Raw genomic sequence first — 19,529 nt, 5'->3', positions numbered from 1 at the left:
ATGGAAAGTACATATTATGAAAACATTATGCCTGGATTTCAGAATGTTTTGCATGACAATAGACTGAGTTTTTAACTCCAGTTTTCAGAACTTTTTGAAGTACTCTCATGGTGTTTTGCTCTAGAGTTGTTATAGAATTAAAATAACATTTGCAAGTCACTTGGTACAGTGTCTGGACATAGTGAGGGCTCAGTACAATCCCTTGCATGACCAGGCTCCCACTGGAGGTGAGCCCTGCGGACACACACAGTCTGGTGCAGCACTGTTCTGGTTCCCAATGTATGTACCTCGTGTGTTGTGTGCAACAAGGTCATTGCCAATGTTTTACCCTTTCGCAGTTCATTCTAGAAATGTATACTTTTCAAAATGTAAGGCCCGACAAATATTAAAACTGTAGGTTGTCATAGAACAGTTTAGTGGCATTATAACATTTTTAATGGTCTTTTCTATTCACTTTTTATTCCCATGAATATTCTTACAGTTTTCGTTAAACCTTTGTTAATTTATTTTCATTGAGTCTAAAGCTCAGAATAAGACTGTTGCTTTCTCTAAATGTCGCCAACATTTCTGTAAATTTTGCGTCTTCAAAAAAGTGTTAGTGCTAGGATTTAGGTTTTGAGAACAGTTTATGCTTTTTGTAGGCTTGTTATTTTGTTACTTTATTACTTCAAACAGATTTTATTGAAGTGTTTTGTCTTTTAGAGATGTTTTGGAAAACTGGGCATTGGAATACCACAGATATTACTAACTTCTGACACAGACTGAGCCAGATAGTCCCTAGTGTTCAAATTACCTTTTATTATGAGGAGTATTTAAAAAGTTTGTGGAAAATTCATATTATGAAAAAACTATTTCAATAATTATTTGCACTGAAATAAACTTCTGTTTTAATTCCAACTTTCTACAGACTCTTTGAAGTCCCTTATATTTTTAATTGCTCAGGTGTGTGTGTATATATATATATATATATATATATATAAATTTCTATATCAGCTGACCACAGCCTGGACAAAGTCAAGGTACAAGTCAGTCCAACATCTCACATGCCTAAGGTATTAAGTGTCACAGTTCAAGCTGGTAGGAAGCCCAGGGAGAAAATAGAAATATGGACAGAATAAATATAATTCCTCTTGGCAAATATAAATTTTTTTTTGACAGGCAGAGTGGAGAGTGAGAGAGAGAGACAGAGAGAAAAGTCTTCCTTTTTGCCTTTGGTTCACCCTCCAACGGCCACCACGGCTGGCACGCTGCAGCCGGCACACTGCACTGATCCGAAGCCAGGAGCCAGGTGCTTCTCCTGGTCTCCCATGGGGTGCAGGGCCCAAGGACTTGGGCCATCCTCCACTGCACTCCTGGGCCACAGCAGAGAGCTGGCCTGGAAGAGGGGCAACCGGGAAAGAATCCAGCGCCCCGACCGGGACTAGAACCCGGTGTGCCGGCACCGCTAGGTAGAGGATTAGCCTATTGAGCCGTGGCGCCGGCCTAAATATAAATTTGATTTAAATAAATAATGTACACAGGTAAATAAAAAGCATGAGTAATACTTTTTAAGTATAAGCTGAATATGTATATACAGTTCCCCCATAGGCAAAAGATATCAAAAGAACATTAGTGGATGCAATAAGAAAGTGCTATGGAGCTGGGAATTCTAGAAAGTAACCACTTCCAATGCCTTTGCTCTGAGCAGACTTAACTAAAACATAATGTGACCTATTTATTCTGTTTATGTTTAAAGAGAGTGGGGAAGGGAATTGCTGAGGAAAGCTATTGTGACTCTGTGTCTGCATTTGCTACCTTCAGAAAGAGTGTAGAATCCTAAACACAGGACCTGGGGTAATTGCTATACGCCAGGGATTATGTATCCCACGAGACACTTCCCAGAAACTCTGAATTGCTGTTAGCTTCTAGCAGATCTGCAACCTCGTTAGGAGCAGGACAGATCTGTCAGATGACAGTGATGGTGGTGAGCTTACTTCCCACCAGCACTTGGAGGTTAGATATACTTTCTTGGAGAACTGGAACCTTGAGGAAATATGATTAAGCAGAAGAAGAGATCAATTTAGACTCGGAGTTCAACCAATTGGAGTAAATTAAAGACACACTCAGAAGAACAATCCAATCTGGAAACACAGTAGAAATTTTAAAAGAAAGAGGAGAGGAGCAGGTGTTTGGTACAATAGTTAAGCCACTGCATGGGACACCCACACCCCATGTTGGACTGCCTCTGTTCAAGTCCTGTTTCTGCTCACTATGCCAGCTTCTTGCTAATGTGCATCCCAAGAGGAAGCAGGCTCCAATAGTTGGATCCGTGTCATCCCTATGGGACAATCTGATTGGGTTCCTGGCTCTCAGGTTCCTGGCCCCAGCCATTGGCAGATATTCAGGGAATAAATCAGCAAGTGAGAGATCTCTCTCCCCTCCCACTGTGTGTGCGTGTGTCTACTTCTCAAATAAACTAAGTAGCTTTTTTAAAATATATATTTATTTATTTGAAAGCCGGAGTCACAGTGAGGCAGAGACCAAGAAAGAGAGAGAGAGAGAGAGAGGTCTTCCTTCTGCTGGTTCACTCCCAATTGGCCACAATGGCCAGAGCTGAAGCCAGGAGCCAGGAGCTTCCTCCGGGTCTTCCCATGTGAATGAAGCAGCCCAAGGACTTGGATCATCTTCCACTATTTTCCTAGGCCATTAGCAGAGAGCTGGATTAGAAGTGGAACACCAGGACTTGAACCCGCACCCATAAGGGATGTGGGTGCTGCAGTGGCATTACTCTGTCACAGTGCTAGCCTGGCTATGTTTTTTAAAGGGTGCAAAATAGTACTAAAAGTGATGAGGTCCTCAGTATATTGTGATTGGTTTCATACTCCGAGAACAGTGAACATAAGGAAAACTAAAAGAGTGAATAACAAAATGACACAAGACATTTTATGTCTCTCAAACTTAAGTTTGGGGGGGGGAGATGTTAAATTCTAGATAGACTACCAGATGATTCCAAGTATTGTTTGACTTCTGACTTTTACTTCTTTGGTAGACCTTGACCAAAAGCAAGTGGCCTAACAAACCTCTCATGCTCGTTCTGGTGAGTTTTCTAACACCAAATAGAGGTTGTTTATTTTTTTTCCCCACACCAACCAGTTTTCCTTCATTACCCCATGTCCAGCAACAAACAGACCCCAAGGGTTAAGAGTTCAGTTCCACAGGATGGCCTCCACTTACGATGTCAGCCATAAATGGGATATCCAGGCTACTCATGCTTCTGTTCTTTCCCATGAACCCAACTCCAGCTTGGTAATTCACCAAGATGACTCAACACAGGGAAACACTTCCATTACTATCACTGGTTTATTACAAAGAATGCAACTCAGGAACAGCTAAGTAGGTCCCTAGTGCAAGATTTGAGGTGGTGATGCGTGGATCTCTCACACCTCCTCTGGGTGTTCCACCGTTTTGTAACCTCATTTTAGGCAGTTTTATGAAGGTCTTATTGCATAGATGTGATTGATTAAATCGCTGCCCATTGGTGCTTGAACATGACCTTCAACCATTCCCCCCCTCTTGGGAGCAGAGGTGACAAAGAATCCAATTTTCTATAATGGTATGATTGATTCCTATAGTATCAGGTCCCGTCGTCCTGAAGCTATCTAGGTGCTCACTAGCTGTTAGCTCATTAGCATAAATTCAGATGAGGTTGGAAGGGACTCTTTATGAAGAAAAAGGACACTCCTACCACTCAGTAGATTTTAAGAGTTTTAGGAGCTCCACTAGGAACTGGAGACAAAGAGAAAATACATCATTTGTTACAGCCAGAACCAAGTCATGCAGCCCTTTCCATAAACTAGCTCAGAATCCTAGTGACTCCCGAGACCAAATTAGACTTTTAGAACTATTTAAAAGCAACAGGTTTTTATCTTTTCCAGGAGCTGTGAAGATATCAATTCTGTACGTTGTTTCAGAATTTCTTAACACAGCAAAATAATAACCAGTTTAATGAGCTTTAAATGCAAAGATCACACTCCGGTTAGTAAAAATGCTTTCTCAACATTTAGTTTTATCTTCTCTGCCTTTTTAATGTCCATGTGATTAATATAGAAGTTTTGTTCTTGATTGAATTCACATATACAATTGTCACATGACCATATTTTGACCATATTTTTAACAGATGATCTCCTTCCTCTTCTCCCCTTGCATCCTCCTCCTTGATTCTAAAGGACACTTTCAACTTGATCCTGAACAGTGTTAGTTCTTCTTTCAATACTGTCAGCCTAGATAAAGAGCTTGGTATGACAGAACTTTCCTTGGGTACCTGTATATCCTTGTGAATTTATTTATTTATTTATTTTAAAGATTTATTTATATATTTGAAAGGCAGAGTTACAGAGAGGCAGAGAAGAGAGAGAGAGGGAGAGAGGTCTTCCATCTGCTGGTTCACTTCCTAGATGAACACAGTGGCTGGAGCTGCAACAATCAAAAACCATGAGCTTCTTCCAGGTCTCCCACATGGGTGCAGGGGCCCAAGGAATTTGGGCCATCTTCTACTGCTTTCCCAGGCCGTAGCAGAGAGCTGGATCAGAAGTGGAGCAGCCAGGACTCGAACCGGCACTGCAGGCGGTGGCTTTACCTGTTATGCTACAGTACCACCCCCTTCTTGTGAATTTATAGATGAACTTTACTACCCTCTCTTTCAGGTGCTCATGGGAGGGCATGGCCAAGAAGGATTAAGTCATGAATGCTATAAACTGGGAAAGCAAGTGAATGCATTACCTACCAGAGCCACCAGGAAGGAGCTTGGCTGTGCAACACATTTGTGTTAGCTGGAGAGACCTATATTGGACTCCAGTCTATAGATTAGGAATAAAAACAAGAGTGTTGTTTCAAGCCATAAAATTTGTGGTTTGAAATTTATAGCAATAGTAAAAAAAAAAAAGTGAATACAATCTTGTTTTGTGTCTGAAAAACTTATTTTATTTCTGATTAGCCAAAGTTTCCAGTCTAAGAGAAGGTTTGTACATAGAAGGATCCATGTTAGTCTCCAAGTTTTATGATGTATAGACAGGTGAATGACAGGAGATAGGAACACCTGCCATATTATCAATCAATCTACGTTATGGAGGGATGAAAATCCCACCTCTCCCACCTGCTATGCTGTGGTTGTGATTTGTCCTCCAAATGTTCATAGGCTGGAGACTTGTTCCCCAGCGTGGTCATGTTGAGGGGGATGGTACCTTTAAGAGCTAGACTTAGCAGTAGGTCATTAGGTCACGGTGGCTCTACTCTCACGAATAATGTCTTGAGGAAGTAAACAGGTTTCTTGGGACTGGATCATTTCCAGCAGAGTGAGTTATTATATGCCAGGCTAGCACCTCTCCTGAATTCCTCTTCTGCCATCTGGATGCTGACCACCATGACACCCTCACCAGAGCCAAGTAGATATTGGCTCCATGTTCTTCAGTCTCCAGAAATGTAAGGGAAATTAACCTCTCTTCGTTATAAAATACCCAGTCTTGAGTATTTCATGATAGCAACAGGAAAAAAAAAAAAAAACCAACACCACTGTGTTATTATAATTTCTTCAGTATTATAAGACCAAATGTTTTACTAAAGGCCTTCATTCAGATGAATTAGAAGATAATCTTACTACTTGCAGAAACTGCCTAATTTTTTTAATGTAGTTTGGCTTTCAATAAACATTTTCTTTTCCTTATCAAGGTTTAGAGTGGAGAAACCTCAGGTACCAATATCTGAATTAATCTCTGTGTCAAAAGTTACCCAGAATATTTATTTATTCTAATACTTGTTCATTGGCCATGCATATTTCAAATCATATAGTACTTTTAATGCCTTCTCAAAAATCAGCATGATAGGTCAGCACCGCAGCTCACTTGGCTAATCCTCCGCCTGTGGCATCAGCACCCCGGGTTCTGGTCAGAGTTGGGGCGCCAGACTCTGTCCCAGTTGCTCCTCTTCCAGTCCAGCTCTCTGCTGTGGCCCGGGAAGGCAGTGCAGGATGGCCCAAGTCCTTGGGCCCTGCAACTGCATGGGAGACCAGGAGGAAGTATCTGGCTCCTGGCTTCGGATCAGCACGGTGCCAGCCGTAGCGGCCATTTGGGGGGTGAACCAACGGAAGGAAGACCTTTCTCTCTGTCTCTCTCTCTCTCTCACTGTCTAACTCCACCTGTCAAATAAAAAAAAATCAGCATGATAAAGAAATATGGTGGTGCTGAAACACTTGAAAACTAGACTTTGCTATGAATGTATGTTCAAGCACCCTGAAGGCCAGGATTTATTCTTAACTGATTGTCTCATACGTACTGCTGAGCACTATGCCCAACATATGGTAGATAGTCAACAAATATTTGCCGAAGAAATGTTAAGTAAAAAAGACTTTTTTGACAATGCAGTGTGTAGTATCTTGAACTTGGCCACACATTAGGTTCATTGCGCTCCCAATACCTGTGGGCCATGTTATGCACTACTGAACTTGAAGTTAGTCACTTACTAAAAAGTCACTAAGAAAAACCGTGTGCAAATGATGAATGGTGCTACCCAGTCTTGTTTCCTAAAACATGCCAGTTAGCAGTTCCTGAAAGAGATTAAAAGAATGGTGGGTGCTGTACCATAGCAGATTAAGCTGCCATTTAGGATACCCCTGTTCCATCTCAGAGTACCTGGGATAGAGTCCCACCTCTGCTTCCAATCCAGCTTCTTGCTAATGCACCTCTAGGCAGCAGGTAATGGCCCAAGTAGGTTCCTTCCACCATGTGGGAGACCCTGGTTGAGTTCCTGGCTCCCAGCTTCTGCCTGGCTGAGACCTGGCTATTGCTGTTATTTGGGGAGTCAACCAGCAGACGGAAGATCTCTCTCTCTGTCTCTCTCTTTCTATCTGTCTCAATCACTCTACTTTTCAAATAAATTGTAAACTATAAGTAAAATAAGATTAAGGCAAACTTAAATCAGGACTCCAGAAAAAAAAAATTCACATTAACCATTTTGAAAAGATAAGGACTTAAAAAAATAATATCACAATAAACAATATGCCCCACAATTTCTTTTAAAAGAAGAAAAATATTTTACTTACATTGTTTTATGATTACCTCTCTTTTTCAAATAAATAGTTCATATTATTCAAAAAAGAGAGTAGTCTTAGTTAATTGGTTAGAACTTTGATCTGAGCGCATGTATCCCAAGCTGCAGGAGTAGATCTGGTCTTGTTCTTACACTAAAGTCATCAGTACTCTTTGTATTGAGATTTATCTCTTGGCTCTGGACCCAGTGAAATTGCTCCTAAAAGCTGAATGGTAACTGGAATGGTAGATAGTTAGCTGCTTATTAAAAGGGCATGTGGAAGGTTTTATAATTTACTCTGAAACAGATCCACGTGAAGGTTCCATATGTGTAGGGACATTGTTTTCAAACTGTTGGACAATCTGATTGTGAGCAGTTGTTTGTGCCTGGGATAGGAGGGTCCAGAAGTTAATGCCATGTTGAGCGGGCTGAGCACTAGGGTCTCATGGGAGCCTATGATGCTTGGGTGAGGCTCCAGGCAGCAGTACCCAGACAGAAGAAACCTCAGTATCATTGATGAATTATTTCTTGCCCATTTGGCTTCAGTTTAGTTCTAGCAATTCTGTGTGTTCCCAGAAGCACATCATGCACACCAAGTGCTCAGTATGAATAATGCAATACAACGTGTGATATGAATAATTAGGCACATCCCTGCTTTTCACATGGACAAGGATAAACATTTCAGACATCAGCTAACAGTCCTCTAAAGCTTAATGTTAGAGGTCAATGTCTTTTTGAAAGGCGTGGCTTTCTGGACCACGAATCTTCCATTTGCCCTTCTATTAATGTGTTTTTCTCCCTTTTTAGCCAGTTTGGCTCAACTGATCACTGGAGGCACATTCGCCCCAGATGCTCCCTAGAATCAGTTCACTAATTTGACATTTCTGGAAGGAGTGCGTGGTTTTGATTCCATACACTGTGAGCCATGAATGCACACATAATGAAGGGGTAGGATGGGGAGGAGTCCGAAGCACGAGAGTCAGTAACATTGGCACAAGAACTCTGCTGATTCTGCGGAGCCTCTAACGCTGCGTTCTTGGATTTTGAACCAGAGTGAGCAGAAGGGAACCTTTGGAATCGGGGTGCAGAATGAGACCAGGAGCAAAGTCAGAGCTGAGATAACAGGAAGGCAGACAGGAGCCTGGGAGGTCTGGTCTGCGGGCCAGTCTGTGCTCCACGCTCTCATGTTCAGGCTCCCGGGCTGGGACTGTGGCCTGGTGAAGACTTGAGTTAAAGCAACCTTAGAAGGCCTGGGGGCCTTAAATGTCTGGTCATGTTTCTGATGGTGTGGCCTCTAACTGACCCTGGTCCAAAGTTAACTCTTCGAACGCCCAATCATACATTTCTCCATATAGATCTTGAAAAATGATCTGGACCTCAAAGATAGGTTTGCATTTGAGAGTTAAATCATGATTTGGCAGCAACATATTTTAATTAAATAGACAACATAACTCTGAAGGCCAGTTCAAATGAAATGTGAGTCTATCAATACTTTGATCTCCTGGCACAGCAGGAGTATATCTGCCCCTCTTACTCTCTGAACACTGGTGTATAAATTTAATAGTTTTGAGAGGCAGTCTAGGATATTTGCATAATACATTAAATATTTTTGTCAGTATAATTATGAAAGTATTTCTCTGAAATGACTTAATTAAGTTCCTGAACCAACCAGAGAACATTGCTTTACATCTGGAAGTTGGGTTAAAAAAAAGGAGATCATATATTAATTAAATATAAAAAATAACTTAAAAATTACAATATTAACCACATTTTAAAAATTGCTTTTTGGTGGCTTTTTCCCCATCATTCACATGTTTCATCCTGTTTCCATATTTGGCACTTTAGTAAATGTCAACAATCTTCCAAATCATTCATGTGCTACCTATATCTCTAAAGTGAACAATTGTCTTTTATCACTTGTAGTTTTGTTTAAATCTCTTTTCCCATCTGTTTTTCTACATTGCATTAATTCTATGTTTCTCTTCCTGAAAAGCAACCAGCACAGTTTTAAGCCATGTTGCTATCCAATTCAAATGGTATTTCTGATGATCTGATTGAAAACTACAAAGACTGACTTTCAACAAAAGCTTCTTATTGTGGAACACAAACATGGTGTGAAGTGGGCACGCGGGACTTAACCTGCACTCACAGCTTTAGAGGGAAATATATTCAGGAGAGGAATTAATCACAAACTCGATCCCAATCCTGGACTCCTTGTAGAATCCGGTAAAGAGGTTTCAATGTGCAGTGGCTTCTTGACAATCAAATCTTAGTTACACCACATCCCAGCTTCCAGCGTCTTATAAGAAAGCCAAGAGATACTTATTTAATGAAGATAGAAGAAAAACAGTAACATCAAGCCAATATTAAAACCATCATAACAAGATAATCCAAAATACAAAAGCTCATTCATAAATCATAGTCATTGGAGTCTCACCCTTATGACTAAAATTACAATTAAGCGTATTTTGATGTGCGAAAAGGTTGACTTTTTGACACAGGAGTAATAATTCATGCACTATCTGGGCTATCTGCAGGCACTTTATTATTTACACACTCTCAAAGTTTGGATGTTTCCACGTTGGATGGTATATATCTAAAAGCAAGTTAGGGTAAGCCAGGAAACAAATCAAACAATGTTTATTAAAAGAGAACTTCCATGCCTAAAACTTTTAAATCTCAAATCCATGTGGAATACTAACTGCAAACAGTTCTCTGCTCGTAACACATGCTCTTCTATGGGATAATAACACGAGATTTCTTCCATTACCAATGACGACCTTGTGAAGAAGTGGCAGTGTTAGTTGTTTTTTTTTTTTTTTTTATTTTCCCCTTCTTCTAACACATCAGAAGGCCTCACTTCTCAGAGCTTTCTGCCCTCAGAGATGTGGTGGTATCTGCCAGAATAAAGGAGGTGAGGTACTATGGGCAGTTGCAGTATTCAGTGTCTGTGTTGTGATTGTCTCCGCTGTGGGTAACTCATCAGACTACAGAGAAGTGTTCGCCGGCTTGCTACAATACAAACATTAAGTCTCATCTAGATACTTTTACATACTTTGATTTCATGATAGAAATTCCTAGACTACATCTGGGATAAAACATACTGAGACCATATTGAATTTCAACAGGCTGAATTAGTAGAAAATAAAGATAAAATGCCTTTCTATTTAAGAACATGATGATGTTTTAATTGTTATAGCATTTGGCATGTCTAATGTATACAATCCTTGACATTCATATAATAACAAAAGAAAGTTGTTTGGGATTTTTCTTTTATTTCCTAGTGTCCGCTTTCCCCTCTAGTGCTTCTCCCACCCCTACCTCAGCCTTGGCCTGGCCCTCTCCTCTCACTTCATCATCCTCCTATAAAGAAAAACCCTAAGAGGGAAGGGGTGAATGTAAAAATTCCTCATTTCAATATAGATAGACCAAGGCTGCCTGTTACCGTGCAGTGATGAACAGACCACCATCGTTGTGACAACTGAAGTAGATGCCTCCGGGGTAAAACAAAGGTTTACATATTACACAAGCAATTTAACTGTTTTCTAAACATATTGCCAAGACAGTGGGAGTTGGCAGCCCACACTGTGTTTTAGGTTTTGGAGACTTGGATTAGAAGTGACTGTTGATTATGAACCTTTTTATTTGTCTTCCATGAACTACAAGCAACCTAGTAACCCAGGAAAGAATTCCTCCCAGCACTTAAACTTGTCTTCCATAGCCTCCCAAGATTGCATACACAAATCACTTGACAAAAGTGGTGTAAGACTCTTGCGCATAGATAACCACACAAGACAATTGTCTTGTTCTAACCCTTAAAGAGTTCCACAAAGTGAAATGTTTTATAATCCTTTTTTGTGCAGTAGGCAAGGAAGAAAAGAAAGGAGGTTGAGCAAAGATTATCCAGAAGAAAGAAAGAGACTCTTTTGGGGTTCCAGTTGAAACACAATAAAGAACATAATTAACTTCACGATTCTTTGTGTTTTTCATTTGACTGCAGGGAGGAGATGAAAGAGGACTGCTAAGCCTCGCATTCCATCCCAATTACAAGAAAAATGGAAAGCTCTATGTGTCTTATACCACCAACCAAGAACGGTGGGCTATCGGGCCTCATGACCACATTCTCAGGGTTGTGGAATACACAGTATCCAGGTATCACTCGGATGCACTGAAGCATAAGCCTTCTTTCATCTTATTTTCTCATCGTCTCTTCATAAACTGTTTGCTTTGAAGTTACAAATAATTAGCTTTTAAACCATCATTAAACCATAAGCTCCAGCTAGCTGAAAACCCCTTGTGTGTCTTTCAGAGAAATTGAGAAAAATGATGGCTTTGGTGCTTTTCCTCAGTCTTTTAACTTTTCAGGCTACTTCCATAACTTAGAAAAATCACATAAATTTTCAGTAATTTTGATTAGCTCCATTTCCAGTGTATGTTTCATTACTTACCTGCCAGATGCTTGCTTCCTTATTTGTGTCCTGTTTATGATGGAGTAACCTTATGTGTTGGTGTTGCTTCCTCCGCACAATGTAGGAAAAACCCCCATCAAGTTGACTTGCGAACAGCCAGAGTGTTTCTAGAAGTTGCAGAACTCCACAGAAAGCACCTGGGAGGACAACTCCTCTTTGGCCCTGATGGCTTTTTGTACATCATCCTGGGCGATGGGATGATCACACTGGATGATATGGAAGAAATGGATGGGCTAAGGTAAAGAAGTTTCTCTTAATGGTAAAATGTTTAAGTGCCAGGAAAAGGGGACTGAGCCAGCGACTCAAGAGCCATCTTGGATTAAAATGTCACTGTGGTTAGATGTGTCATCTGTGTGCATCTGCGAGATGAAGAATTCGCAACTGGGCTGGTGTGATATTTCACTTTCTCATGAAGCGAGTTACGGTTGTGCGGTTCTGTGCTGTGGGGCTGCCTGTGCTATGCCCGAAGCTGAGATGATGAGATGCAGGTGCTCGCCAGCCCATCCATGCTGCCTCTCAGTGCTCTGCATGATGGACTAGCTCCTTGCAGGACATGAAATACATAGATTGACAAAAAATAGAAGAGTTCAAATGCAAAAAAGTGGTATACTGCTAGAGCCACAGTACTCGTCCACCATCAAACTGTGCCTTGATGCAGTTCTTTCTCTGGAACCCACTGTCTCTGGCTTCATCTCCCTTAGAATTTGAATCATTTTGTGTTAGATAAGGGATGGTCCTTTTATCCACTGGGAAACCTCCCCACATTTAGTTTAGGTGAACTATTTAACCAGAACATAAAGTACTTACACTGTCTTTCAATCTCTCAGTGATTTCACAGGCTCAGTGCTAAGGCTAGATGTGGACACAGATATGTGCAACGTGCCGTATGCCATCCCGAGGAGCAACCCACACTTCAACAGTACCAACCAGCCTCCTGAAGTCTTTGCCCACGGGCTCCATGACCCAGGCAGGTGAGAACTCAAACTTGTCGTCGTACTGGCTGTAAAGCCAGGCTGGGATTTGGCACTGGTAAAGAAATGAGAATGTCGGGTCATGGTGCAGCCAAGGGTGACATCCAGATGTGTGCCTCTAAAACTACACCACCTGGGAGAGTGCTTATCCCTCTTCTATTAATGTGTGAAGCAGATTAGACAAGGAGGACACACACACAAGGAGAAAAGTCAGGTCAGAGCATTGCGAGATTATTATTCAACATTGTTGGACTGGTATAATGGCAAAAGCTTCAATCTGAACAATTTTGAGATAGTAAACCTTCTGATTTATTTCCTTAAATCCCTCTCAATTTTAATTTATGTATTGTCTTAGTCATTTTTGTGCTGCTATAACAAAATACCACAGACCAAGGAATTTATGAGCAATAGGTGTTTATTTGGCCCGTGGTTCTGGAAGCAGGAAAATTCAAGGGCATGGCACCGGCATCTGCTCAGCATTTGGTGAGGGCCTTCTCACTGCATCATCTCATGGCAGAAGGCAAAGAGGCAAGAAAGAGCAAGGAGAGGGGAGACAAGGAAGAGAAGGGGGCTGGGCTTACCCTTTGATCAGGGACCCCCTCCTGAAATGACAACATTAATCCATTCGTGAGGCCAAAGTCCTCATGACTTAGTCACCTCCTAAAGGCCCCCCCCCCTTAACACTGTTGGAGTGGGTATTAAGCTTCCACTACAGGATTTTAGGGACACATTCAAACCCAAGCACTTACATATTAGATGGGGGTGATACCAATATCCCTGCAGGGATGCTACAATGGTTAAATAAAAATCTGTTGGAAAAGCACAAAATACAGTGCCTGACTCCTCCTATGTTTTAAATAAATTGCAGTTGTTATTATCACAGCTTCACTTAACACAGGATGATGTGGTGTCAATTTGAAGGCATTGAGCTGAATGTTAACTTTCGTTTTTACTTGAAAAAAATTTACAAACACTGAAGGCATTTATAATGATTACTTGCTATATTATAATGAATCATAAGGAGAGGAAAACTGAGAAATATGTAGAGTGAGAAATGTGGGGCACACTTTAAAAATTCTATGAAGTATATTCTAGAAGGTCTACGATGAAAGCTTTATCCAGTCTGTGGTCTATTATTCATACTAGGGGTATCTGGCCATATTCATTCATTTACTAGCTAAGTTATTATTGCCATTTAATGTTTATTGAGTGTTCACTATGTGCAAGGTGAATATTTCTCGAACTTTTTATTTTTATAATCCCTCATGCCCTTCATCTCCCCTCCATCAAAGCCTAAGTCTACAGTTCATTTCCTTTTTGGCATCTCAGCAGATCTTAAAATCTGTGCGACAGGGAATACTTAAGGTGGGTTCAGGATGTGGAGGAAACTGTCACATTCCATTCCTATAGCTCAGAATTCACAGATACCACCACAAAGCAGCACTTTGAAGTTGAGCAGCCTGAGTCACCACAATCCCACTGGAGCTTTCTCGCAACCTTCCTGGGGGTCCTAAAACCTCAGAGCAAAAACACGGGCTGAGGTGCCTCCCAGCCCCTCTGTGTGGCAAGATGCCCGGGCAGGCCTGACCGCCACTGGCGGCAGAGGGCTGAAGGAAAAGTCAGTATTTATATTCTGCCACCTTCCCGGAGTGTTTTAAGCAGGAGAAGATTTAATAAAGCAGAAAGGAAGCTAAAACATGTATTGGCTGACTGTTATTAAGTGCTTGGCTGCATGGTACTGAATTAAGTATCTTGGGTACCTTGTCTCCTTTTAGGCTTCTCAACAGTGCTCCGAGGTAGCTAGCATCAGTCCCCTGACCCCTGTTTTACTAGAATTTTTTTTTTTTTAAGATTTTGTTTATTTATTTGAGAGGTAGAGTTACAGATAGAGAGAGGGAGAGATTGAGAAAAAGGCCTTCCCTCTACTGGTTCACTCCCCAAATGACCATAACAGCCAGAGCTGAGCTGGTTAGAACCCAGGATAGCCAGGAGCCAGGAGTTTCTTCTGGGTCTCGCACGTGGGTGCAGGGCCCCAAGGACTTGGGCCATCTTCCACTGCTTTCCCAGGCCATAGCAGAGAGCTGGATCAGAAGAGGAGCATCAGGGACTCGAACCGGTGCCCATATGGGATGCCAGTGCTGCAGGCCAAGGCTTAGCCTACCACGCCACAGCACCAGCCCCCACTAGACTGTTTTTAAAGCACCTTCAGGTTCACAACAAAATTAAGCAGAAATGAGCTGCCATTGTGGCACAGTGGGTTAAGCTGTGCAGGCATCCCATAGGAGTGCTGGTTCAAGTCCTGGCTGCTCCAATTCTGATTCATCTCTCTGCTAATGTGCCTGGAAAGCAGCAGATCATGACCCAAGTGCTTGGGTCCCTGCCACCTACGTGGGAGACCAGGATGGAGTTCCGGGCGCCTGCCTTCTGCCTGGTCCAGACCCAGCTGGTGTGGGCATATGGGGAGCGAACTAATGATGGAGATCTTTCTCTCTCCCCTTCCCTCTCTCTAATCCTACCTTCCAAATAAATAAAATAATTTTTTTAAAGAAATCGAGCACAAGATATGGACATTTCTGACACAGCTCCTCCACTCACACATGCAAAGCTCTCCCATCGGCATCACCTCATCGAGTGGCACACTTATAACCTGACACTGACATGTCTCAGTCCCCTGAAGTCCATGGCTTACTTTTCCATTGCTCTTGATGTTGCACCTGTGGATAGTGACATCTCTCTGCCATCACTGTGTGTCCTGCAGAGAAGGGACAGCTAGTCCTCAGTGGACCAGAGCTCACAACCGCAGCCACTGGCTCTTCTCCAGACTTGCTGTTTCTTGTTGGGAATGAGTCAAACTTCTTTTGGTCATAGCTTCTCCATATTCAAAAGGAAAGTAAGACGGGAGTATTCTTTCACCTGTTGTGGATTAAGTTGCACCTTGGGTCCTATTGTGAGAGTGCCCGACCCCTGCCAGGCATTGTCTTCTGTGAAGCACTGAGTTCAAAGACAATAAAGGAACTAAGTGCTGCAGAACAAGGGACCCATCCTTGGCAGATCAGGCTTATGGTTCCCCCATCACAAATGGAATCATCTGGGGCCAACGGTGTTTGTTTTTAATAATTGCTACACAATTCTAAGGTCTCTTGAGATCCAGCACTCTCTGTTTTTTTTTTTTTTTTTATTTCTTAATTTACTTAATAGCCCCAATGGTTTTGTTTTGTTTTTAAGTAATTAATGTATTTTGTTGGCCTGAAACAGTGTTTCTCCACAGGATGATTTTTGCCCCCAGGGGACATTTGGCAACATCTGGAAACATTTTTGGTTTTCCCAACAGGGACAGGGTGGGGTTGGGGTGTGTTGTTTCTGTCACATCATTGGTAGAGGCCAGCTATGCTGCTAAACATCCTAAAATTCACTTGATAGCCCCTGCCAAATTCATCTGGCTTGAAATGACAATAGTTCCAAGGTTGAGAAATCTAAAGATAATGCAAGCCTGTTGTCCACATTTGTGAGAACCTTAAAAATTACGTTGAATGGGGGCAGGTGTTTAATTTAGCAGTTAAGCCACTGGTTAGGACACCCGTGTCTCACATTGGAGTACCTGGGTTCAGTAACCACCTCCAGCTCCTGCCTCCAGTTTCTTGCTAATGCAGACCCGGGGAGGCAGTGGTGAATGGCCAAGAAACTGGGCTCCTGCCACCCATGTGGGAGACCTGGATTGAGTTTTCAGCTTCCAATCATAGACCAGACCAGTCCCCAGCTGTTACGGGCATTTGGGGAGTGAACCAGCTGATGGGAGCTCACTCTGTCTATCTGTCTGTCTCTCTCTCAAATGAATGCCTTTTTTTTTTTTTTAATCTAATTGTTCAACGTCATTCTCCCCCCAGTCCAAACTCAGTTCATGGTTCCTCATTGCCTTAAGCATTCAACAAATTCTGAGCCTTCCTTGATTTCTGGCTTTTATCTATGTTATAGGAATACAGAGATACACCTGGAAATGGTCCCTGCCTTCATGGAGCTTCCAGTCCGTGACTTAAGTCACAGAGATATTCTGGTCCCTTTATTAGGGGCGGAAAATATATAGACAGAGCCAATCTAAAAGGCCTCAGAGCTTGTGGGGATCAGTTTTATTCCCTGAATCAGAGCACCTTTGTTGTTGTTGTTAGAGCAGCTTGGACTTTTAGAATGTAGCAACTCCATGTAAGAAACACAAAACTGATACTACAACTAGTATTAGATGGTATGGTACAGATGTGGGTTGATGAGAACACTGGTCCTACTTATAATACTTAACCAATGTACCATACAGGTGATAATTCCTTGACAACACACCAACAAATATCTTAGGACAGTGTGCCCATTCATAACAGGAGGAGATACTAAGAGAAACTCAGAAACACACCCCAGAGATCATTAAGCTTCAGCAGAGTAAACAAACACATCAGGATGTTTCCTTCAGTGGTTTCTAGGCGATCCAAACTAAATTGCCCAGAGGATCCTGGCCAGCCCACAGAGGGTTTCTTCCCGTGTCAGGAATCTCCAGTCTGAGACTGGAAGATACCCCTGTGGGAATTAATGGGTGTCCTCCCCTCTCTTGTGCAGATGCGCTGTGGATCGGCATCCCACCGATATAAATATCAATTTAACCATACTTTGTTCAGACTCCAATGGCAAAAACAGATCATCAGCCAGAATCCTACAGATAATAAAGGGGAAGGATTATGGTAAGCAGAGCATAATTTTTTTGATTTTGCCGTATGTTGGGTTTTGTTTCAGTTCGTTAATTGAAGAGAAAAGGGTTCTGCAAAATGACCATTTGTGAAGCAAGAAAACGCTGTCCCTCACTTTTTCAAGGTCCAGCAACCCTGCAAGCCCTAAGGGTCCCACTGGGTTAATTACCTCTCACCTGGACTCCATAGTTTTTGGTAGGTCAGGAAAAAAAAAAAAAAAAACAACAAAAAAAAAAACCACCCACTGGACCTTCCAAAGTGAGCTTATTCTTTGCTCATCTGAGAATCAAGCTGAATAACTTCTATTTTTTTTAACATAATAAGGGAGAACTTGTCCTAACATTTTATATAAAGAGGAAAAACAAGTGTTAAAGGTAAGATATTTCTCAATACTAGCCTCAGCAATTAGGAAAATTATAAGTGCTTTAAATAAGAATGTAATGTCTAAAAAGCTGTTTATTTTAGAGAAAGCGAAATCATTGACCTGTAAGAACAAGCCAAGGGGAGATTTAAGCATTATTTTTAATAACATGATTACTCGAATATTTAGAGAGAACATGTGAAAATATAAAGTTGGATAATAATTAAGCCCAAAATACTTAGTATTTTTCAATATTTTAGAATTTATTCCTTTGGAAGGAAGTAATATTTCAAATATTATGGTGATCCAGGGAACACACTAGATTAAGATTATTAAATTGATTGCTGTTTCTATTTACTCATTCAATACAGATATTTATTTAGCACCAGGAATGAAGCAGCTGTGTTAGTTCATGTGGTACTCAGTTATTTTACTTTATTTTTTTTCAGGTATTTGTGTGTGTGTGTGTGTGAGGGGGTGCATGTCATAAAAGCCAAACCAGAGAAAAATGCGGTTTGAAAAAAAAATGTAGTAAACCACTGGCTCAATGGAATTTTGACCATATCTGTAGATTAAACTAAACTCTACAGTCACATTAATTGAGGTTCAGCCGAAACTGGTCACAGTATTAACAGTCCTACTTTTATGAGTTTAAAAACACGTCCACTGTGCTTACAACATGCCAGACCTTATAGAAGCACTTTCGCCATTTCTTCACAGAGCCGTTCTATATGTGAGGGGTGCTATCATGGTCACAATGTACAGACGAAGGCACCGAGGCACAGCACACAACACGCAGTGGCAGGGCCTGCACGAACCCGGGCAGCCGGGCAGCCTGACTCTAGAGCTCATGACCTCAATCATTCACTCCTGCTGCCTCTCAGCGTGCCGCTTATCTACAACTTCTCTTTTCTCCTATTTGTAATATGATATTCGCCATAATCGCAAAGCAGGGGCAGAGGGCTCTAAGGTTACTATCTTTCCACAAAGATCTTGCATAAAATGTTGCCTGTTGATACTGATGTATTTGGTAGGAAATATGTGAAAGTAAATTTCACATTAATTTGCAACTGGCTTTAATTTGCACTGGTTTCCAGTGGAATTATATTCAAATATTCAATGGTGTGCATGCAAAGATTGAGATGATTGTATACATGACACTCAAAAGAAATTATTAGAATACTTTATGAAATGCACAACTCTATAAGCAAAACTAGCTAAATAGTTTAAATGAATATATTACTTGATGAAGTGAGGGTGTTCTTAAATATACAATAATGTGGTTTGAAAAACCTCTCATGGACTACGCTTTCATTTTCATTAAAGTGTGAACTTTTAAACAGTTTATATAATTTGACAGAGGTCTCTCTTGATGTCTAAGTATATGCAGAAGCATTTCTACAGCAAGCTCAGTATTTTAAAACTTATTTTTAAAGTATTATGGTTATAAGGTAAATACCTGTGATTTCCAAAACTTCTAAATTCTAATTTACTAGAAAAACCAGATTCTAACTTCATTGAAAACTGGGTGTGTCTTGGCTACTGTAACAACAGCAAGGATTTGCAAGGCAGAAGTTCTCATTTCATTACACTGTCGTTAAAGATCCTTTTACAGTTTGATACTATATAAGCAAAGACTAATGACTGTGACTAAAATATCTGTAGCCAGGACCCATCTCTTACATCAGGGAACACATTTCAGAGTTAAATTCCTAATAATTTTTGCTTGACCTATGCAATATCTCTTGTTTGGCCAATGGAAAAGGTTTCATTTCTCTAATGCTGTGTTTCTTTCCAGAAAGTGAGCCATCACTTTTAGAATTCAAGCCATTCAGTAATGGTCCTTTGGTTGGGGGATTCGTGTACCGAGGCTGCCAGTCTGAAAGACTGTATGGAAGTTACGTGTTTGGAGATCGGAATGGGTAGGTTTCCTGATACCACA

General features: G+C 41.2%; 1 protein-coding gene across 5 annotated transcripts in view; it reads left to right on the top strand.

Annotated features, from left to right (window-relative positions):
• HHIP (hedgehog interacting protein) overlaps positions 1-19,529 on the top strand; it is a 103,352-nt gene that overhangs the window by 55,537 nt on the left and 28,286 nt on the right. For all 5 annotated transcript variants that reach the window (XM_008267399.5, XM_008267400.5, XM_008267401.5 and 2 more), the window contains exons 5-9: positions 11,060-11,211; positions 11,593-11,766; positions 12,356-12,499; positions 17,099-17,220; positions 19,386-19,509. In XM_008267399.5, the coding sequence (XP_008265621.1) occupies positions 11,060-11,211; positions 11,593-11,766; positions 12,356-12,499; positions 17,099-17,220; positions 19,386-19,509 (716 nt within the window). The remainder of the gene's footprint in view (positions 1-11,059; positions 11,212-11,592; positions 11,767-12,355; positions 12,500-17,098; positions 17,221-19,385; positions 19,510-19,529) is intronic.

Source organism: Oryctolagus cuniculus, chromosome 8, assembly GCF_051225735.1.
Source record: "Oryctolagus cuniculus isolate XC-2025 breed Fujian yellow rabbit chromosome 8, ASM5122573v1, whole genome shotgun sequence".
Lineage (NCBI taxonomy): Eukaryota > Metazoa > Chordata > Mammalia > Lagomorpha > Leporidae > Oryctolagus > Oryctolagus cuniculus.
Note: the sequence above shows the minus strand (reverse complement) of the source record. Positions and strands in the feature narration are given on the sequence as shown.